Source organism: Somniosus microcephalus, chromosome 3, assembly GCF_052327205.1.
Source record: "Somniosus microcephalus isolate GS21.2 chromosome 3, FLI_Smic_1.0, whole genome shotgun sequence".
Classification (NCBI taxonomy): Eukaryota; Metazoa; Chordata; class Chondrichthyes; order Squaliformes; family Somniosidae; genus Somniosus; species Somniosus microcephalus.
The window spans coordinates 122,049,213-122,073,413 of record NC_140989.1 but is presented as its reverse complement, the minus strand read 5'-3'; the positions used below and the strand labels follow the sequence as shown (position 1 = coordinate 122,073,413).

General features: G+C 42.7%; 1 protein-coding gene across 2 annotated transcripts in view; it reads left to right on the top strand.

Annotated features, from left to right (window-relative positions):
• The window catches only part of LOC147121352 (utrophin-like), a 232,317-nt gene that overhangs the window by 28,098 nt on the left and 180,018 nt on the right, over nucleotides 1-24,201 (top strand). For both annotated transcript variants that reach the window (XM_085981551.1, XM_085981550.1), the window contains exons 4-5: nucleotides 13,769-13,898; nucleotides 22,782-23,050. In XM_085981551.1, coding sequence (XP_085837677.1) covers nucleotides 13,769-13,898; nucleotides 22,782-23,050 — 399 coding nt within the window. The remainder of the gene's footprint in view (nucleotides 1-13,768; nucleotides 13,899-22,781; nucleotides 23,051-24,201) is intronic.

Genomic DNA, 24,201 nt, shown 5'->3' with positions numbered 1-24,201 from the left:
TGTGGTCACTGCGTGCTCTGCAGCTCCTCAAACTTATTACTCACTGGCAAACATTCTAACATTTGGTGGGTACACGTTTTGTGGATGTATGCAGCATCTGAGTGCATGATTCAGAATCTTTACCAGAGTTTTGTTCATGATTAACTTGCATTGAGAAGGAGGCCATATGGCCTATCATTGTCTATGCCAGTGCTAGCTCTTCAACTGGAATAACTGTTGTAATCCCATTTCCCTGCCCATCCCCCTTTTTCTTCTTTGTTCTTATTTTGCAAATTCTTCACCGAATTCCCTTTTAAATAATGTTGTTTCTGTCTCAATGGCCATTTGTATTAAAGCATTCCCTATTCTATTAACCAGTTATGTCAAAATATTTCCTCTAACTTTCCCCATCATTCTTGAAGTAATATTCCCAGCCGATGCCCCAAGAAACCAATTAGCTAATTGTGGCCTCTTAAAAATGATTTTTTTCAGTTGACTATCTCAAGGAAAACAAAGGTAGAAAATCCCTCTTTTCAGAAGTTGAGGAAATAATACCATAAGCTGCAAGTTCTTCAGTATGGTAAAGTGGCAGTGTCTGGAGTTATTGCCTCAGGAACCAGGTGTGGAGGCTGACCCTCACTTGGTAAACAAAGCTAATTGCTGTTGATCAGAAGTGATAAAACTTTATTTGTGTGATGCATTTAATTGAGTAAATTCCTGGTCAGTACTAAAGCCAGTGCCAGTTACTAAGATCTGCTACTTAACCATGCTTTACTGAAGATGCTAATGAGGTGTTTCAGCTTGAGATTAACACTAAGAAATGAGATGGGATCATGGGGAGAATTAGTTTTCCTCTGCTCTGTTTTACCAAAGTTGTTGTTTCATTCCACTCTGTGCAGAAGTTCTTTTATATGTTCTCTGCCTGTCCTTCCATTACTGCCCAGGTCATCTTGGGACAAATCAATTACAGTACAGTTTGGAAATCCAAAATGTTTCTGCCTCAAATCTAACTTGGCTCCTGAATGATGGGCTGTCAAAAAGATAATTTTGGAGATTTGAGTTCAATAATGAAAGCTTGTCAAGTAAATCTACTGTTTTAAGGTTAACCAAACAAGGCAAATCTAATGGAAAGAATTGCTTCGTGATACACTTGTTTAGTGGTGCATTTTTAAAATTTGCAGCAAAGATAATCCTAAATGGGAATATAAAGGGAGTCCTAAACCAGGGGCTATAAATATAAGATAGTCACTTGCTGCCTGGTACTTGACTTATAACACGTAATGCCATGTTTTTTAATAAGGAAAAGTCTACTTTGTAATCAACCTGATATAGTCTATTTGCATAATGTTACTCTATTAGAGAAAAACATTTCTCCCCTCCAATTTACACTTTTTTTTATTATTGACCTAATTTGCACATGCAATCATATCCAATTACCCTAATTTGTTACCCATTTTAGCATAATAAATATACACTAATGATGGGACTTTTAATTACAGCCCCGTGCTGCAAGGAAGGTAGTTAAACATGCTGCGCTGTGACTTGCATTTCCCTTAGCTCAGGTACCCAGTGCAGGGAATCTCAGTTAATGGTGTTTCCTAGAGAGAGGTCAGATCTGATGGTGTGTCAGCCCTTTCAGTCCCTTTTGGTGATTGGTTGAAGAATCACCTTATTCTGTGCTGTGTCGCTGCTTAGAGCTCTGTATACTGGTGCTGTGGGGGTTATTCACTTGCTTTTTGTCAAGGGCCACAATCATCAGCAATGATTTGCTTGAGGCTGCACTTACCAAAAAGTAACTCTGAATTCAGGCTCATAGCAGGTCTGAGGGCTGTTACTCTTTTTTTTGTTGTTGAGCCAGGCAGGTAACTGACAGAAATCCACCACCATGTTTCCAAACCAAACTACTGAAAATCCACCCAGAGTTTTTGTTTTTCCGATATTGAGGGCACACACTCTCCTCGTAGGAACATAACTCACTTACCTAAGTCCAGAGATCTTAGGCAGCTTGGCAAGAACCAAGTTATAATATCTCAGTAAACTTTTCGAGCTATAACCCTCAGACAAATCTGCATTCCTCCAATTCTGGCCTCTTATCCTTCCCCACTCCCTTTGTTCCACAATTGGTAGCCAATTGGGCCTTGTGCTTTGGAATTTCCTCCTTAAACCTCTCCATTTCCCTCTCCTCCTTTAAGACCCTCCTTAAAAACCACCTCTTTGACCAAGCTTTTAGTCACCCGTCCTAATATCTTCTTTGGCTTGGTTGATTTTTGACTGATTACACTTCTATGAAGCGCTGTGGGACAATTTTCTGTGTTAAAAGTGCTATCTAAATGCAAGTTTTTGACCCTGCACAGGGGTATAGCTAAAACTGCTCAGCTCACCTTCGTAGTGTATTAGTAAACTTCTCACTACTTGTCCACCCGACCCGTTCAGCTTTGGCTTGCAGGGTTATCTGGAGTCAAGCGGGAAGAATCCTGGGCTCTTGTGACAGATCTACCCCTCCAAGACCCATTAATAAGCCAATTTGATTGGTCATTAATCGTGCCCTGGAGTACTGAGAAAGGACAATAGACTTTAACCAAAGCAGACATTATTTAAGATTATATTTCTGTCTTTGCACGCACTTGCCAGTGAATGTAATTCACTGCTGCAGCTTCATCCCCCTGGTGACGCTCTGGACTTCACAACACACTTCATCTATTTTTACAGTAGCTCTCTCTTACTCTGAAGAGGCTTCAAATACTACTTTAAGAAGCCCCCTGCTGTTACTCATCAGTTCTACTTCGCTTTGTAGTTACCTTAATAGGTGGATGAACAGCTAGCAGTATATAGCTTCAATTTGTGTCTTCAGCAAGAAAGTTATGAAAATTATTGGCTATATCATCCACTGTTGTGTCTGTCCCATCGGTAGTCACAGTCTGAGCCCCAGCCTCAGCAGTCCATGTCCTTGGGGCTGAGCAGCTTGCCTGATCTCTGATCACAGCGACATTAGCCACTCAGTCACCCTTTGTCATAAGGCCAGCATCTTAGCAATAAAAATAAGAGCTGCTTCAAAGGGCAGAATATACTGACACATCTTTGCAAAAAGGGAATGTAATGAAACAAGATAGATTAATTATTAAAACAACTCAGTTTCTCTGCTGCAGATATTCATTAAATGTGCTGTTGTAAAATGTAATAACTCTGCAGGGTGACCTTTGTGAGATGAGGCTCCCAACATGAGACTTGCTGGGCAGGAGCACAAGTCACAGAATCAGTCCTGTAGTGTTGCAGCCTTATTTCCTATCCGTGCTCCCATTTAGTGAGTCTTCATGCTGGGAGAGGCCCATTATGTTACATGGCCATTTGATTAATCGAAGAGCATTTGCTGTCATTCAAAGGGACTTGAACAGTGAAGTGGATGTACAAAAGGAGTGATAATTTTGACAATCTGGCCTGGATTTTCCAATTGCCATTATTGTAACCTATTTAAGATAAACTTGGAGTTTAAAAGGAAGAACAAATATTCATTTACTGTATATAGCTCCCTAGCATCCTCAAAATGTACCAAAGAGCTTCACAAGGAGTGAATTAGTTTTGAAGTGTAGCCTCTGTTGTCAGGTTCTCTGCTGCAGATGGGTTAAAATAATGCTGATCAGAAAATATAAGCTTTTATCCTCTAAAGTATATTGATGCATTGGGGAAGATGCAGATAAGTTCAACAATGATGATTGAGTATTAGGACCCCAAATTATAAGGAGATTTTCACAGAATTGCAGTTATACACTGAGTTTTGGGTAAGGTGTGGGACAAGTGTTCAAAACTGAGGAGGGTGGATAACCTGGTTGCAAGATAGTTAAATTTGTCAACTCTTTTTCATATTGACAAACCAAGATGAAGGACAAAGCTCTATAGTCAGGACACCATGAAGGTTGGAAAGAGGAGGCAGTAAATTGAGGAATTAAAAAAAAAAAAAATTCAGTCACGGGTATGGGCGTTGCTGGCAAGGCCGGTATTTATTGTCCATTCCTAATTGCCCTTGAGGAAGTGGTGGTGAGCCGCCGCCTTGAACCACTGCAGCCCGTGTGGTGAAATGTGACTCTGTCGTAGCGGTTTGGCACAACTGAGTGGCTTGCTAGGCCATTTCAGAGGGCAAGAGTCAACCACATTGCTGTGGGTCTGGAGTCACATGTAGGTCAGACCAGGTAAGGATGGCAGATTCGTGAACCAGATGGGTTTTTACGACAATCTGATAGTTTCATTGTCACCATTACTGATGCTAGCTTTTATATTCCAAATTTATTTAATTAACTGAATTTAAATTCCCCAGCTGCCGAGGTGGGATTTGAACTCATGTCTCCAGATCATTAGTCCAGGCCTCTGGATTACTAGTCTCATAACATAACCTCTATGCTACCATTCCTGGTAAAGGAACACTAAGCTAGGTCTTAAAAGTATATAGATCAGAAGAGAAGATTGAGGGAGCTAAGATATGTAAGGTTACATAGAAACATAGAAGATAGGAGCAGGAGTAGGCCATTCGGCCCCTCCAGCCTGCTCCGCCATTCAATGAGATCATGGCTGATCGTCCAAATTCAGTATCCTGTTCCTGCCTTCTCTCCATATCCCTTGATCCCCCTAGCCTTAAGAAATATATCCAACTCCTTCTTGAATATATTTAATGAATTGGCCTCCACTGCCTTCTGTGGTAGAGAATTCCACAGGTTCACCACTCTCTGGGTGAAGAAATTCCTCCTCATCTCTGTCCTAAATGGCTTACCCTTTATCCTTAGACTGTGACCCCTGGTTCTGGACTCCCCGACCATCGGGAACATCCTTCCAGCATCTAGTCTGTCTAGTCCTGTTAGAATTTTATAAGTTTCGTTGAGATTCCCCTCTCAATCTTCTAAACTCCAGCGAGTATAAGCCCAATCGACCCAATCTCTCCTCATACGTCATTCCTGCCGTCCCAGGTATCAGCCTGGTGAATCTTCGCTGCACTCCTTCCATGGCAAGAACATCCTTCCTCAGATAAGGCGACCAAAACTGCACACAATACTCCAGATGTGGTCTCACCAAGGTCCTGTACAACTGCAGCAAGACATCCTTGTTCCTGCACTCAAACCCTCTCGCTACGAAGGCCAACATACCATTTGCCGCCTTAACCGCCTGCTGCACCTGCATGCTTACTTTCAGCGACTGGTGCACAAGGACGCCCAGGTCTCGTTGCACTTCCCCTTCTCCCAATCAATTGCCATTCAGATAATAATCTGCCGCCTTGTTTTTGACACCAAAGTGGATAACCTCGCATTTATCCACGTTATATTGCATCTGCCATGCTTCTGCCCAATCACCCAACCTGTCCAGATCATACTGGAGTTTATCGGTATCCTCCTCACAACACACACACCCACCCAGCTTTGTGTCATCTGCAAACTTGGAGATATTACATCTAGTTCCCTCATCCAGATCATTAATATATATTGTGAATAGCTGAGGTCCAAGGACCGATCCCTGCGGTACCCCGCGAGTCACTGCCTGCCACTCGGAAAAAGAGCTGTTTATTCCAACTCTTTGCTTTCTGTCTGCCAACCAGTTCTCTATCCAAGTCAATACCTTGCCCCCAATCCCATGTGCCTTAATTTTACATGCTAATCTATTATGCGGGACCTTATCGAAAGCCTTTTGAAAATCCAAATACACCACATCCACTGGTTCTCCCTTATCTATTTTACCAGTTACATCCTCAAAAAATTCCAGTAGATTAGTCAAGCACGATTTACCTTTTGTAAATCCATGTTGAATTTGTCCGATCCGGTCACTTTTTTCCAAGTGCTCCTTACATCCTTTATAATGGACTCTAGCATTTTCCCCACTACCAATGTCAGGCTTACCGGTCTGTAATTCCCCGTTTTCTCTCTACCACCCTTTTTGAACAGTGGGGTAACATTAGCTACCCGCCAATCCATGGGTACTGTTCCAGAGTCTATCGAATTTTGGAATATGACCCGCAATGCATCTACTATTTCTAGGGCCACTTCCTTAAGTACCCTAGGATGTAGATTATCAGGCCCTGGGGATTTGTCGGCCCTCAATCCCATCAATTTCCCTAACACCATTTCCCTACAAATACTGATTTCTATCAGTTCCTCCCTGTCATTAGATCCTATGTTCCCCGACATCTTTGGGAGGTTATTTATGTCCTCCTTTGTGAAGACAGAACCAAAGTATGTATTTAATTGGTCTGCCATTTCTTTGTTACCCATTATAAATTCCCCTGATTCTGACTGCAAGGGACCTACGCTTGACTTCACCAATCTTTTTCTCTTCACATATCTATAAAAGCTTTTAGAGTCAGTTTTTATGTTCCCTGGAAGCTTACTCTCATATTCTATTTTCCCTTTCTTAATTAATCCCTTTGTCCTCTTTTGCTGCATCCAAAACTGCTCCCAATCCTCAGGTTTACTGCTTTTTCTGGCCAATTTATATGTCCTCTCCTTGGATCTTATGCTATCCCTAATTTCCCTTGTTAGCCACGGCTGAGTCACCTTTTTTGTTTTATTTTTATGCCAAATTGGGATGAACAAATTCTGTAGTTCATCCATGCGATCTTTGAAAGTTTGCCATTGCCCATCTACCATCAACCCTTTGAGTGTCATTCCCCAATCAATCCTACCCAACTCGCACCTCATACTATCGTAGTCCCCTTTATTTAAATTCAGGACCCTAGTCTCAGTCAACTATTTCACTCTCCATCTTAATGAAGAATTCTATCATATGATCGCTCTGACCCAAGGGGCCTCGCACAACAAGATTGTTAATTAACCTTTCTCATTACATAATACCCAGTCTAAGATGGCCTGATCTCTAGTTGGTTCCTCGACATATTGGTCCAGGAAACCATCCCGTATACACTCCAGGAATTCCTCCTCCACAGTATTGTTACTAATTTGGTTAGCCCAATCTATATGTAGATTAAAGTCACCCATGATAACTGCTGTGCCCTTATTGCACGCTTCTCTAATTTCCCATTTAATGCCAACCCCGACCTCCGCATTACTGTTTGGAGGTCTATATACCACTCCCACTAACGTTTTCTGCCCCTTGGTATTTCTCAGCCCTACCCATACAGATTCCCCATCATCAGAGCTAATATCCTTCCTTTCAATTGTGTTAATCCCCTCTTTAACCAGCAATACTACCCCACCTCCTTTTCCTTTTTGCCTATCTTTCCTGAATATTGAATACCCCGGGATATTGAGTTCCCAGCCTTGGCCACCCTGGAGCCATGTTTCTGTAATCCCAATCATATCATATTCGTTTACCTCTATTTGCGCAGCTAATTCATCCACCTTATTACGAATGCTCCTTGCATTAAGACACAAAGCCTTCAGGCTTGTTTTTTTAACTCTCTTACAATTATTATTTACTGTGGCCATGTATGATTTAAACCCTTGTTTTCTCTGTCTGCCACTTTTGTTTTTCTCCTTCCTGTCTTTTGCTTTTATCCTCGTTTCCCTTTCCTCTGTCTCTCCGCTCAGGTTCCCAACCCCCTGCCATTTTAGTTTAAACCCTCCTCCAGAGCATTAGCAAACACTCCCCCTAGGACATCGGTCCCGGCCCGGCCCAGGTGCAAACCGTCTGTTTTGTACTGGTCCCACCTCCCCCAGAACCGGTTCCAATGTCCCAGAAATTTGAATCCCTCCCCCTTGCACCATTCCTCTAGCCACGTATTCATCTGAAATATCTTTCTATTTCTACTCTGACTAGCACAGGGCACTGGTAGCAATCCTGAGATTACTACCTTTGACGTCCTATTTTTTAATTTACCTCCTAACTCCCTATATTCAGCTTTTAGGAACTCATCCCGGTTTTTACCTATATCGTTGGTACTTATATGCACCACGACAACTGGCTGTTCACCCTCCCCTTCCAAAAGGTTAGGTCGGTGTTTCACTTTGTTCTGCCATTTTGGGTTGGATAGAGTTCCAAATAGAATTAATTGGACATGGTATATGAAAGGATTGGGTTTCTTTGGCTGAATAATCATACTATGTTCTTGTAATCCTATCTTTCACATTTGACTTGTCTTCCTATTGTTTCTCTCCTGAGTGGGCGTTCTGTTGCAATTCCAGTACCCTTGACTCTCTCTGCCACTGTGCATTGTTCTGGAGGTGCATCAATAATCACCAGGACAGAAATTGAGAGTTGATTATGTTCAGAATTGTAATTACTTTCTTAGGATTTGCCATTTGCGTGTACCTCAGAAAAAACATCTAATTCTGAACCTCTGGAAGCGTATAGAAGCAATTAGTTTTTCATAATCACAGCAATGTAAGAGATACAAAAGTTTATTTATTGTAGACATCCTAATCATATTCCATTGGTGCTCTAAAACTGCTGGTGAAAGAACATTGGCTGAAAGTTTAAGGTAGGTTTTTTTCTGTTTTGGGTTCATGGTCCCCTTTTTTCTGGCTCATGGTCAGGAACCATCTCTTTTATATGTAATTTTAATTGGCTACCTTCTATTGTGTTTCCAAGTGTATTTTCAGGAGGCTGAAGGTTAATCTAAAGAAATACTTGCCTCTTCTAAGGCTTGACTCAAGCCTAGAACAAGCCAGTAGTTAAGGAAGTATTCTAAAACACTGCTTCCCAATAATTCAGTGATAATTATTACTGTTTCGTTCATCTGAACAAGAGGAGGACTGACTGAGCAGTTTTACGGAAGTGCTGAAAAATTCTTGTCCCTTGCTGTGGGCCTTCAAGCTGCTGGTGACATTTTACCGTATTAACTCATTATCCTTAAATCCAAAGTTCAGTCTGTGTGTACAGTACCATTGTTACCCACATATCGCATTACTTTGACTGACATTTTTACTATTCTCTCGAGCCTAATTGTATGATTACAAGTAGTAAAACTGCTGGCTTGTAACCATTCACTCCTTCCAGAACATTTCAGCCAAATCATAAGTTACTTGTCAATTCTCCTCGCTAATGCTACCTGTCCAGATTTAGCACAAACCCTTCTTTGCACCACAACTACCTGGCCAAAACTCAACAGAGGTCCTCCCTCTGCAATAAAAAGAGAAACTGCTGGAAACACTCAGCAGGTCAGGCAGCATCTGTGGAGAGAGAGAAACAGAGTGAACGTTTCAGGTCGCTGACCTTTCCTCTGCAATATTGACTGTTACACTGGACTGACCGTCCTCGCCATCACTGTTACACTGGACTGACCGTCCTCGCCATCACTGTTGCACTGGACTGACCGTCCTCGCCATCACTGTTGCACTGGACTGACCGTCCTCGCCATCACTGTTGCACTGGACTGACCGTCCTCGCCATCACTGTTGCACTGGACTGACCGTCCTCGCCATCACTGTTACACTGGACTGACTGTCCTCGCCATCACTGTTACACTGGACTGACCGTCCTCGCCATCACTGTTGCACTGGACTGACCGTCCTCGCCATCACTGTTACACTGGACTGACTGTCCTCGCCATCACTGTTACACTGGACTGACTGTCCTCGCCATCACTGTTACACTGGACTGACCGTCCTCGCCATCACTGTTACACTGGACTGACCGTCCTCGCCATCACTGTTGCACTGGACTGACCGTCCTCGCCATCACTGTTGCACTGGACTGACCGTCCTCGCCATCACTGTTACACTGGACTGACCGTCCTCGCCATCACTGTTACACTGGACTGACTGTCCTAGCCATCGCTGTTACACTGGACTGACTGTCCTCGCCATCACTGTTGCACTGGACTGACCGTCCTCGCCATCACTGTTGCACTGGACTGACCATCCTCGCCATCACTGTTGCACTGGACTGACCGTCCTCGCCATCACTGTTGCACTGGACTGACTGTCCTCGCCATCACTGTTGCACTGGACTGACCGTCCTCGCCATCACAGTTGCACTGGACTGACCGTCCTCGCCATCACTGTTGCACTGGACTGACCGTCCTCGCCATCACTGTTGCACTGGACTGACCGTCCTCGCCATCACTGTTGCACTGGACTGACCGTCCTCGCCATCACTGTTGCACTGGACTGACTGTCCTCGCCATCACTGTTGCACTGGACTGACTGTCCTCGCCATCACTGTTGCACTGGACTGACTGTCCTCGCCATCACTGTTGCACTGGACTGACCGTCCTCGCCATCACTGTTGCACTGGACTGACCGTCCTCGCCATCACAGTTGCACTGGACTGACCGTCCTCGCCATCACTGTTACACTGGACTGACCTTCCTCTTTATTGCCACTAACTAGCCCATCCTAATATCTCCTCCTTTGGCATGGCATCCATTGTTGTTTGATTGCGCCTCTGAAGCACCTTGGGATGTTTCTCTGCATTAAAGGTGCTGTATAAATGCAAATTGTAATTCAATAAATACATACCCATTGAATCCTTTATTTGGATCATCTATTGTGTTTTGCCTCTCCTAAACTGTTAGATAATTTGTGTTTCTGGGACTAATCGTTCAGTGATGGCTATCAACAAGTGAAGTGTGAAGCTGCTTTTATGATGGTGTCAGTGGAGTGTTGGTGTTGCTGGTTCCTAAAGCACTGGCCTCATACAGCCGCAACAACCCCAATGTACCCCTGGCAGATCCCAATACTGGTGCCCATTTTATTTTTACTGGGTCTCTGGGCACCAGTTTAGCAAACCTGGCTCTGGAACAAATAATGCAAATGTCCACCAACACCAGCATAAAAGCAGCTTGTGCAAAGAACTATCCTGTACTCTCCGACTTCAGTCTTTGGGGGAATCAATGAGTTTGTTGGAAACTGTGGTGCAAAGATGCTCAGTATTGTTGTTTCCGGGTAGCGAACAAATGGAGTAAACATTTAAAAGGCCAACTACCAGGCCAAGAAAAAGTTGGCTGCCAACACCACGATCAAAATAATGAACATAACCCATCTGATTTCTCTTTCTTTCCCCCCGCCCCCCCTCCCCCCCCCCCCACCCACACCCTGCCAAACTCCAAATCCACCAGCTCTACAAAACACTTCTTCCAGTTATAATCCCAGAGAAAGAACGGGGAATTCAGTCACATGAAGTTGTGCTGTGTCTGTCTTTCCCTTTCTCCACCAGTTCCAGAAGCACAGGTCTCACAGCTGCCTGCAAGCTAAATCTAAAACCCCTGGTATTTGCTCAGACCAGTGACTGAAAATGGGTTTTACCAGTAGCTGCTTTTAGTGAGTCCCAGTGGATTTGCAATAAGCTTGCAGCCTGCCACACAAAACCCTCACGTCAGGAACTGGCAGCATTAGTTCAGGTCTTGCACAATGTAAACCCAGCTACTATCTGACAATGCCACAGCCTTCCTGCATTCTATGACCCAATCATTTCAAGAATTGCTTCCATATCTACAACAATTAGAAGTGCTATTTGGCTGGGCTGTGTAACAGGGTCAAGTTTATTCCCTGATGGCCATGACTACTGATCAATCTGTGGGAACTGGAAATCAAATTGTTTAGCCAAGAGATGTCTTTTACAATAGCTATTCTCTTCAGTTTGAAGCAAAGCACACTATTTTTAAACCTGTACTTTCTTTTATTGGATGGTACTAATGCTATAACATTTGCAGCATTTTGGTCAATAGTCATTTGTTGGATGGTACTAATGCTGTAACATTTGCAGCATTTTGGTCAATTGTCATTTGCTGCTCAGTACTGCAAAAGATGAATGTGGATAAAAATGGGTGGCGCTTCATTTGTTGTTGATTAGAGTTATTTGTCTTGAGTAATGATAACACTGTCCACACTGGCACAGGGCACGGAATCAAACCAGCGCAGACTGTTTGACACGTAACCCTGCAGGGTTATTTTATGGAGGAAAATAGTTACAGGACTGTCTAACCTTCCAGCCAAACACATTTTCAAAGCCCACCGTGTGTTTGTTCCCTGCAATATTTATCCTGTGAAATTCGTAAATGGGTGCCTACAACAGGCTGGAGATGCATCTGATCTGGCGTCCTGTGGCTGTTGCACCATTTTCGAGGGGTTATCATTGGTGCAGTAACCAAGCGGTGATGCATTGTACAGATTAGTCAATTCTTTTGAGGTAAAGCCTCAGGACCATAGACATAAATTATGCTTTTTAAGGATTAAAATAAAACACTATTTACAGTCTTTTCAATCAACGTTTTTAACACCGGAGGAGCACAGATACTATTCTCTGTTTCAGTTTAACTTGCCATGTTCAGACCTGTAAAAGATGTATTCAAACTCACGATCAAGTAAGCATTAAAAAATTATATCAAAAGACCACTGTTTTACTGAATGGGTTTATACATTGTAACTAAAATAAAATATAACATGGTAATATATGTGGAAAACAAGTGGCAGTCCTTATTTTCTTGAGTGAGGGATTGTTTTATTCACACGGAAAGTTTGACCAGGTATCTTTTTTAAATACAATACCACCACAAAAAATTGGGATAGGTACAGAATGGGTGCTTTAAGGCCAGTGATTGGCAAGACAGCTTGTTGTCACTGCCACTCTGCGCTCTGTGTCTCAGTAGGAGATCTGTTGCAAAACAACACCAAATGTTATCTGGAGAGAGAAACTGAGTTAATATTTCAGGTCGATGATCTTTCGTCCGTGTTCTGACGAAATGTCATCGACCTGAAATGTTAACTCTGTTCCCTGCTCCATAGATTCTGCCTGACCTGCTGAGTATTTCCAGCATTTTTTGTTTTTATTCCAGATTTCCAGCATCCGCAGTATTTTGCTTTTGAACCCAAGTGTATCTGTTCCCCTCAACAAGAGGTCCTGCACTAATGAGATGGGCAGAGCCACCAGCTGTGCCGAATCTTGTAGCCTCTGGTGGCGTTCGTTTCTGGCCCATGTGTCAGTGTGCAGATGAAAACTTCCTTTGAAGTGAACCGCTTTGGCCAGAGATCTGAAGCCCATGTCATGTTACTTATTAACCATCACCGTTGAGGAGCATTCCTTGACATCTGGGTGTTCACACTGGGGAAAAGCTTTCAAAGTAAGGTTTATTCACATGATGCTGAAGGTGGGACCCTAACATGAGTGTGGAACTTGTTTGTTACTGATTTTCTTTTGCCTTGACTTCATTCTGGCAATATTTTTTTTAACCCAAGGGTTTTCTGGCAAATCCTTACCTTAGTAAAATACTAAAGCGTGAAACTGAATACTAACTACTGGTTTCATCCTTAAAGCATCCCTTCACAAGAGGGCTGTTTGGTGCAATCTGCTCAATATCCCAGAAACAATCTGAAACCTGGAATATCTCGAGGCAGCAGCCAGATTTTATCTGTTCTGTATTTATAGAAACAAGTAACAATTTAGGTGAACACATGAGGGAGAAAGGAATAGAAGGTTATGCTGATAGGCTTATATGAAGAGGGGTGGGAGGAGGTTCGTGTAGAGCATAAACACCAGCATAAACACCAGCATGAACCAGTTGGGCCGAATGGCCTGTTTTTGTGCTGTGAATTCTACCTAAGTGTAAAAGAAATAAATAATTTGCATTTATATAGCGCCTTTCACGACTGTAGGATGTCTCAAAGCGCTTCACAACCAATTAATTACTTTTGAAGTGTAGTCAATTTTTATAATGTAGGGAATGTGGCAGCCACAGCAAGCTCTTACAAAATAGTAATTACTTAAATGACCAATTAAACTGTGATTTTGGTTGGGGTATAAATATTGGCCAGGACACTGGATAACTCCCCTGCTCCTCTTCGAATAGTGCCATGGGATCTTTTACATCCATGTGTGCTTTTAAAATGTAATAATTTTTAAATGAAACTCTCTTTTGCAGGCTCTCAGGCGTGAGCTAATGGATAAGGAAGAGACGATCATAACTGCACTGGATTCGGCTCGATTATTCCTTGCAGATCAGCCTATAGAGGGCCCTGAGGAACCTCGGCGCCATCTCCATGTTAAAACAGGTCAGTGGATTCATACTTCTGTTGCGGAATGAACCACTTTGTTGAAAAGCACTTGGCCCTTCATTCTGTTATATTGACTGAAAATAAACAAATGCCAAGTTGTAGAGTGAAGAGTAATGCAGGGGCTCAGATCCACTGAGCATTGTTTAAAAACTCCTGTTGCAGTGGGTGACCCAACTGCTGAATGGAAGATTCTGTTGCATTAATGAGTTAGAATCGTCACATTCAGTGTCATGGAAAATTGTTCCGCTTACCCAGTCACCCCAGTAACTTTAGATTCCCCAGTAATCCATATAAGAGAATCTTGAAATCTGCTTTTGCATTTTGCCTTCGCACACAGCTTTACCTTCTGTAATGTGGTGGTCTTAATTTCCACATTTGGAGACTGATAAAGACACGCATTTATATAGTGTCCTACACTAAACATCCATGAGACAAAGGTCCTCTACCAACCTGCCCCCACCACACAGTACTGCCCCCGATTATCAAAATACATGACAAGGTCTTGGACAACGTGGACCACTTTCCATACCTCGGGAGCCTACTGTCAACAAGGGCAGAAGTCGATGATGAAGTCCAACACCGCCTTCAGCGTGCCAGTGCAGCCTTCGGTCGCCTGAGGAAGAGAGTGTTTGAAGACCAGGACCTCAAACCCAGCACCAAGCTCATGGTCTACAGAGCAGTAGTAATACCCGCCCTATTGTATGCCTCAGAGACATGGGCCATGTACAACAGGCACCTCAAAGCAGTGGAGAGGTACCACCAACGCTGCCTCCGCAAGATCCTGCAAATCCATTGGCAGGATAGGCACACCAACGTCAGTGTTCTCGCTCAGGCCAACATCCCCAGCATCGAAGCTTTGACCACACTCGATCAGCTCGGATGGATGGGTCACATCGTCCGCATGCCCGAAACGAGACTCCCAAAACAAGCGCTCTAATCAGAGCTCCGACGCAGCAAGAGAGCCCCAGGTGAGCAGAGGAAACGCTTCAAGGACACCCTCAAAGCCTCCTTGGAAAAAGTGCTACATCCCCACCGACATCTGGGAATCCCTGGCCCAAGACTGCACAAAGTGGAGGAGAAGCATCTGGGAAGGCGCCGAATACCTCGAGTCTCTTCGCCGAGAGCAAGCGCAAGGAGCACACATCAACCCAAACACCCCACCCACCCACCCCTTCAACCACCATCTGACCCGCATTGGACTCATCAGTCACCTGAGAACTCATTTTTAATGTGGAAGCAAGTCATCCTTGGTTCCGAGGGACTGCCTAAGAAGATCATCACATTTTTAAGATGTATTCATGCATTTTATTTGCAGGGGACAGTTTCTTGGGTACCACCAGATGTCCCTAAGCCCTCCCAAAGTGCCCACTTGATGTGAGTCTGGATAGTGAGTCTAGGCAGATTAACTGACTGTGGAGGGAGGGGGAGAGTCGCAACCGAATCCAATTCTGTCCTGATTTGACAGCGATACAGCACCATCCAGCAGCAGTCCCTGGATTAGGACTGGCAACCTCAATTGATATAGTTTGCCTGCCCCCCCCTATCCTAAACTAGAGTGCTGAGCTCCCATATTGCTGCCCTGGGTGAAATCAAAAAACTTAGTACAAAACATGGAATGTTTCTAAAGCAATCCCTTTCACTGGATAATTTTTCTGATCTTTGGGCCATCCTGGTTACCATTTGAATTTTATGTGAACATGTATTTTTAAAAAATAATCCTTTGCTCCTATATTGAGTGTTGGCTTGGCTCAGTTGGTAGCACTCTCCCATCTGAGTCAGAAGGTCACTGGTTCAAGCCCCATTTGATAGGCTGACACTTCAGTATTGAGAGAGTACTACATTGTTAGAGGTGCCATCTTTCAGGTGAGATGTTAAACTGAGGCCCTGTTGGTTCAGGTAGACATTGAAGATCCCATGGCACTATTTGAAGAAGAGCAGAGGAGTTCTTCCAATATCCTGTCAAATGATTCCTCAACCAATATCACTAAAAACGGATTAATTTGTCATTCATCTTCTTGTTTGTGGGACCTTGTGTGCAAATTGGTTGCTGTATTTGCATTCATAACGGTGACTACACTTTCAAAATATAATTGGTTAAATGTAAAACGTTTGGGACATCTTGTTGACATGATGGTGCTTTATAAATGCAGGTTCATCATCTTCTCTAGCAGTCTGATGTTTCTCAAGTGGAACTGTTCCATAAGAAACAGTACATGGTACATTTATTACAAGCTGTGCAGCAGGTGCGCAGTCATATTTCTTACAGACTAATTGATGGTTGCATTTTCACTTTAATGAGTCTCAATGTCAGTAGCTAAGACCTAGTTCAGGCTGTAGTTCCAGCACCAGCTTGAGCTCTGCACTGTAAAGAACTTTGTCATCTCTGTATGTTCATTTACCTATACTTGTCCTGGGTGGATGAGTTTACCGATCCAGGCATGATCTACAGTATGTTCCTGAAGTGTTTACTTGAACATCTGCAGGCCTTTCTGTTCTGTTGAGTTTTTACACATCACTGATGAATGTGCTCATACCAATTAAGTGACCACTTCAATCTTTGGTGCTTTGGCTATTAATTTCTCTGGGCAAAATAGTCCTTTGAGTTGGTTTTCAGCCATAGACTTTTTTTGGAAGTTGTTCCCTCGTTCAAAGTGGACAGTGGGAGCAAGAGGCAAGAGTTTAAAGTTTTAAAAAATTGTAGCTACAAAGACTAGTTAGAAAAAAAAGTCAAAGGGGAAAATAGGACCAAGGAAATGGAAAAGAGAGACAGAATGAGCAAAAGTGTGCAAATTTATTTGTATAATCTATTCAGTCTTTTATATGCACCCTACCTGACTGTCTCATGCTTTTCTGCCACAATTAAACTTAACTAGAAGCAAAGAACTTGCATTTATATACTCCTTTCACATCCTCAAGTCAGCCCAAAGTGCTTGACAGCCAATTAAGTGCTTGTGAAGTGTAGTCAGTATTGTAAGTTGGCAAACCAATTTGCACACAGCAATGAGATAATTATCAGGTAATCTGTTTGATTGAGACATAAATGTTGGTAGGACAGTGGGAGGATTTCCTGCTGTTCTTCGATCAGTGTCTTGGGATCTTTTCCATCCACCTGAGCAGGCAGAAAGGGCCTGTTTAACGTCTCATCCCAAAGGTACCAGCTCTGCCATTGCACTATCATCATCTTCTGCTTCTTTAGCTTTACAAAGATAAAATTAACCTTATAGTTTAACTAACTTTCAGTAGTAATCAAGGGCACTGATTTATAGTTTCCACACAAATATGCACGTAATTACAACATTCAAGCCTGATAATATCACTAAATTCCTAAAATAAATTGCAGTTTGACTCATTCAATTGTTGTACATCAATTACCTTGATAATCTATTGTAAGTTACAAAGCATAGAACAATGTATTCTTCAACTCACTGTTTTGTTCTAGTGCAAATCCATCATACAGATGCAAAACAATAGCAAGTCATTTAATGCAAGGTCATAGAGTCATAGAGTAATACAGCACGGATAGAGGCCCTTCGGCCCATCGTGTCTGCGCCGGCCATCAAGCCCTGTCTAATCTAATCCCATATTCCAGCATTTGGTCCGTAGCCTTGTATGCTATGGCATTTCAAGTGCTCATCCAAATGCTTCTTAAATGTTGTGAGGGTTCCTGCCTCCACAACCCTTTCAGGCAGTGAGTTCCAGACTCCAACCACCCTCTGGGTGAAAAAGTTCTTTCTCAAATCCCCTCTAAACCTCCCGCCCTTTACCTTGAATCTATGCCCCCTAGTTATTGACCCCTCTACTAAGGGAAAAAGCTCCTCAGCATCCATCCTATCTATGCCCCTCATAATTTTGTACACCTCAATCATGTCCCCCCTCAGCCTCCTCTGCTCCAAGGAAAACAAACCCAATCTGCCCAGTCTCTCTTCATAGCTGAAGCGCTCCAGCCCTGGTAACATCCTGGTGAACCTCCTCTGCACCCTCTCTAATGCGATCACATCCTTCCTGTAGTGTGGCGACCAGAACTGCACACAGTATTCCAGCTGTGGCCTAACCAGTGTTTTATACAGCTCCATCATAACCTCCTTGCTCTTATATTCAATGCCTCGGCTAATGAAGGCAAGTATCCCATATGCCTTTTTTACCACCTTATCCACCTGTTCCGCCGCCTTCAGGGATCTGTGTACTTGCATACCCAGATCCCTCTGACCCTCCGTCTTGCCTAGGGTCTTTCCATTCATTGTGTATTCCCTTGCCTTGTTAGTCCCCCCAAAGTGCATCACCTCGCACTTTTCCGGGTTAAATTCCATTTGCCACTGTTCCGCCCATCTGACCAACCCATCTATATCGTCCTGCAGACTGAGGCTACCCTCCTCGCTATTTACCACCCTACCAATTTTTGTATCATCCGCGAACTTACTGATCATACCTTTTACATTCATATCCAAGTCATTAATGTAGACCACAAACAGCAAGGGACCCAGCACCGATCCCTGTGGTACCCCACTGGCCACAGGCTTCCAGTCACAAAAACAACCTTCGACCATCACCCTCTGCCTTCTGCCACTAAGCCAGTTTTGTATCCAATGTGCCAAGGCACCCTGGATTCCATGGGCTCTTACCTTCTTGACCAGTCTCCTGTGCGGGACTTTATCGAAGGCCTTACTGAAATCCATGTATACCACATCCACTGCGTTACCCTCATCCACACACCTAGTCACCCCCTCAAAAAATTCAATCAAATTAGTCAGACATGATCTTCCCTTGACAAAGCCATGTTGACTATCCCCGATTAATCCTTGCCTCTCCAAGTGGAGACAAATTTTGTCCCCCAGAATTTTTTCCAATAATTTTCCTACCACTGATGTTAGGCTCACTGGCCTGTAGTTCCCCGGTTTTTCCCTACTACCCTTCTTGAATAATGGTACTACATTAGCGGTTCTCCAGTCCTCTGGCACATCCCCTGTGGCCAGAGAGGTCCTGAATATATGTGTTAGAGCCCCCGCAATCTCTTCCTTTGCCTCACACAGCCTGGGATACATTTCATCCGGGCCTGGGGATTTATCCATTTTTAGGCCAGCTAAAACCGCCAATACCTCCTCCCTCTCGATGTTAATATGTTCGAGCATATCACAGTCCCCCCGCCCTATTTCTATGTCTACATCGTCCTTCTCCATAGTGAAAACAGATGCAAAAAATTCATTTAGAACCCCTCCTACATCTTCCGGCTCCACACACAGATTGCCACTTTTGTCCCTAATGGGCCCTATTTTTTCCCTAGTTATCCTCTTACCCTTAATATACTTATAAAACCTCTTAGGATTTTCCTTTATTTTGCTCGCCAGTGTTATTTCATGGCCCCTCCTTGATCTCCTAATTTCTTTTTTAAGTATCCCCCTGCACTTTTTATACTCCTCTAGGGCTTCCTCCGTCTTTAGCCTTTTGTATCTACCAAAAGCCCTCCTTTTTTTCCTAATCCATTCTCGTATATCCCCTGACATCCAAGGTTCCCTGTGGTTTTTGGAACCACCCTTGACCTTTACGGGAACATGTTGCCGTTGTATGATCTCAATCTCCCTTCTGAAAGCCTCCCATTGCTCCGATGCGGATTTTCCTACAAGTAGCTGATCCTAGTCCATTTTGACCAGATCCTGCCTTATCCTATTAAAATCAGCCTTCCCCCAATTTAGAACCTTTATTTCCGGTCCTTCTGAAATTGAGCCAGAAATTTACATGCATCTACTGGTAATCTCAGTACGTGACCTTAAATTTAGAAGTAGCAAATGTTGCCTGCGTTTGCCTATTTAGACCACTTTTTCGACAGGGAATACTTTACCAGTAGCCTTAAATGACAGGGACCAGTCTAAAAACATAGCTCACTATTGTTCATGAACACAGACGACCTGTGAGCAATGTCACAGAAGCTCTACTAATATTTAGTTAAAATTGTATTTTGTTTGTTTTTAGTTTGTAGTGAGTTAATATTCCAGTAATACAGTGTTTCCTGATATTTGAACAGCTGTGACTTTGTAATTGACTTCTTTCCATGAACTGAAGTTACAAAACCAACTGGCTGCGAGAGACTGATTTTCCTGGACTTGCTGGCAGAAAACGGGGCCTTTTGTGCTCCAAGCTGAAGGTTGACCCCCGGGCAGTAGTTTTTCAAATTTAGCCGCAGGTCCATCTGTAAACTGGAGGCAAGCAACATTCCAAGAAATGTGCAGATGATGTATTGGCCACTGCGCGTGCTCCATGTTATTGCTTCATGCTTTCATTATGTAATAGGTGTGGGTGAGGCGGTGACCTGCTTAAAATTCACAAGGAGTGAACTGGCACCAATGCAACACTTTTACTGGCCACTGTTCGACGTGGCAGGTGTTCAGACTGAGGAAAAGACAGATTTTACTAGGCCACTAATCCAACAAAAAAGAGCAGTTTTACCTTCATCTGCCCACTGGCTGAGAGAAACCTGGGCTACAGGGGCCTCAAAAGTTTATAGCACAGAAATAAGCCATTCACCCTATTCTGTCAGTGCTACCTCTGCTAGAGCAATCCAAAGTGAATCCCTCTGCCCCGTTCTCTCCCATGGTCCCATATTGAACCATAAAAGTTTACAGTGCAGACGAAGACAACCCGGCCCATCTGAGTGGAGAACCGAAGGATAATGCAAGAGCAAACCCATGGGTTAAAATGCTTTTAGTTCCAAGGACTTCAGAACTGATGATGGGATTGTCGTTACAAGAGGTTTTTGATTGTAGATTTGATAAAATATTCATTAAATGTTGGAAATACTTTATAATTTTTGGGGTAACAGTTATTAAAATGAAAATATTAGAGATACCTGTAATATATGAATGCATAAAAAGAAAACCATTCGCTGGAAGTAATTTGGAATTGTCGTAGTTGATTGTAACCATTTTAGTATTCCAGCTGTCACCTATTATTTTTATTTTACTTTTATATAGCAGGCATTGCCCTGCTCCTTTGTTACGGTGCCAATTGTGCCAGGTATTGTATTTATTGGCATTACTGAAGGAATGGCCCCTTTCAGTTAATGAATCTCCAGTGCAATTTTCAAATCCTGAGCCCAATTCTGTAATTTCATCTTTCGTATTCAGTTCTATAGGAACACATAATCAACATACAGCATAAATGGCTTTTATTTTACATTTATTTAAGTCAAACAGTGCAGATTTTCCCTGTTTGCAAACCAGCATTCTGGAGGTGAGTGGTTCTATTTCTGACTGCAGCTTACTCAAGCACCCTTACAGTGCCATTGTTGGGTATTTGACTATGTTTCTGCACACAGTCCTCAGCCAGTCCCTTGGGTTCTAGGCTTGGCAGATGTCTCAGCATTGCCATGACAACCAGCCTAAAGAATGCAACTCCTGGTAGTGTCATAGACAAGTAATTAACCCAAACTGCTCTAGAATGTTAATGCCTCCGCTGAAGTCAGACAAAACACTCAGGTACTTCATGTTGATTTTTTTCTCTCGCAGTTTTCTCTTTCACTTTTCATAATTAGCAGAGGCAATTGGAGTATTTCAGGCACCACTTGGGAAATACCAATTGTGCTAACCATAGCATTCTTCCCCGAATTGTTTGTATAATGAAGTACAAAAAAAAGCTATAAATCCGAAATAAATAAAACAGGAAATATTGGAAAGACGGCAGCAGGTCAATTAGCATCTGACAGCTGAACCTTCGGATTCTGGTGAAAGATTCCATCTTTGTCTTCCAGATGCTCATTGACTTGTTTTCACTGCATATGTCATTATGTTTCTATGGAAACTGCCATAAATTATTATTGATTCTTTCCAAGAGTTTCCAATTTAAGACAACTTGAGGAGAACTTGGTGCGAGAATGTGTCAATACAATTGGCACTCACTTTATAATGATCTCCGATATGTGATCTCTCCTGTATTGACTATGCCTCCTCTAATAGAGAAGTCATATAATGTCTTTTTGGACGATGTGCTTCACACAAATGTCCCGTTGAGCAAATTATAGTTTTTTTTTACATAATGTTTGAAATTTATTGCTGTTTGTGACCCTTTAAGGTCGTAATATGTTTAGCAGCAGCAGAGGTTTGAATTTGACACATTTCACTATTCCTACATAGATAAGTTGTTTGAAATGTTAACGGTGCCATTTGCTCCCCTTATTGGTATTTGAATCATTACTGGAGCATTGAACATGGACATGCTAAATATAATTGGGTAAACACTATAAAACCAATCAGTCTCCTGGAACACTATCTCTGTGCAAACAACATTGTAAGATTAATTGACAATGAAGGATTATATACAATACGTTATTCAAATGAATAGATTTGAAACATAGATTTCATAAATTGTCTGAAACTGTCTGCCCCCTCAGCTTAATTCGGTGAGCAGCCTAGGGAAATCTTTACGGGGAAAATTAGGAGGATTTAATAACCTCATTTAATAATTTCACTTGCAACTCCTAAAAGATAAAAGTTGGTGTGTGCTGCATATTTGCTCTATAATCCTTGTGAAAAGAAGTTCTGAAAGGCTTTTTCAAATATTTATGTTATACCCCTTTATTCACTTTTTTAAACTTCCCTTCAGTAGCCAAAAATTGCAAATACCCAATGAATTTTGTTATCCTCTGTACTGATCCTCTCTGCCTCTCCAAATTTAGGAAAAACTGACACTGCCCGTCACACCACCTGCTGGCTAATCGGGGTTTGTCATTGATGTGTCTGTAACCAAACCTTCAGTCCCATACTGCCCTACCTTCATTCCAAGAGAGGATGGCAAGTGACCTTTGAAGGAGAGGGGTTTAGGAAGAAAATGGAGGTTTTAAAGAATCTGTGTGCAGTGGAAGGTTGATCAGTAATTGAGTCTGTACAATTCTAGAGCCTACCCCAGAAGAGAGAGCCCAGAAAATCGCCAAAGCCGTGCGCAAACAGTCGACAGAAGTGAAGGAAAATTGGGAGCAGCTGAACAACCACGCAAGCAGCTGGCAGAAACAGGTGGAAAAGGCCCTGGAGAAATTTAAAGAACTACAAACAGCTATGGATGACCTTGAGGCCCATTTGATAACAGCTGAGAGTGTCCGTACCGACTGGCAGCCTGTAGGTGACCTGCTTATTGACTCCTTGCAGGATCACATTGACAAAACCACAGTAAGTGCAATCACATTACTCTTCATTTATGAGCAGATCTAAACAGAAATCTGTCTCTGAACAGGAAACAGCATGAACACTGAAACATTGACATCATTTGTATGGTTGTTGACATATTTTGTAAAGTAAAACTACTTAATTGAGCATTACATCTGATTATAGCACTACATTAATATTAGTGTCACAGGGTTCCATTACTCAGTGACATTAGATGATTTATCTGCTGGTTGCATTATTTTTAGGATTAATACCATCTGAATAGAGTTTAGAATTGGGGTGAAACTTGCGCAATTGTATTGATTTTTTAATGAATGTTTCTCGCTGGGGCTGCCTCAATGGCTGACTTGTTAAAGCATTAACCAGCTCAACCACTCAAAGTCACAGGATCAATCCCTGGTCTCTGCTGAGGTAGTTGATGCCAGTTGGCACAACATTAGGAGTCCAATAATTGGCCTCAGCCCCCACTGGGTTAGTGAGAGTGAGATTATACCCGAACATGTCAATACCTTCAGGAGAAGATAAGGGAATCAAGGGATATAGGGATAGGGCGAGAAAGTGGAGTTGAGGTAGAAGATCAGCCATGATCTTATTGAATGTGGAGCAGGCTGTATGGCCTACTCCTGCTCCTAATTCTTATGTTCTTATGGAAAGGAGGGAAAACTGTCAGAAAAACTAAACTAAAATATTCAAGCCCATACATACATCATTCCACAACCTCATACAATCCAAACAAATCTCATTCAGTACATTCTTTATATTGGTACCTATCAATCCTGGCCTACCACCTCAGTAGTTCCAGTCTGCCTCGAGGGGATCTGATTTGTATATTTTCGAAGGGTCGTCTAACCTACGATAACTAGCTATCCCTAGTCTTACGATCATTGTCATTTTCATAGAAACATAGAATCATACAGCCATTGCGGCTCTTTGAAAGAGCTATTCAATTAGTCCCACTCTCCCTGCTCTTTTGCCATAGCCCTGCGATTTTCTTCCTAGTTTAACGGGTATTACTAGCTAGAAACAGAAACATGGGTCATTTCTTCCCTTTTCTTGTCGATATGTTGTGATTTTTCCACCATATTCTCCATGTATTATCGAAACACATGCAGGTGCTCTTTGACAGCTGCAGTTTTCTTTCAGTGCGGGATACT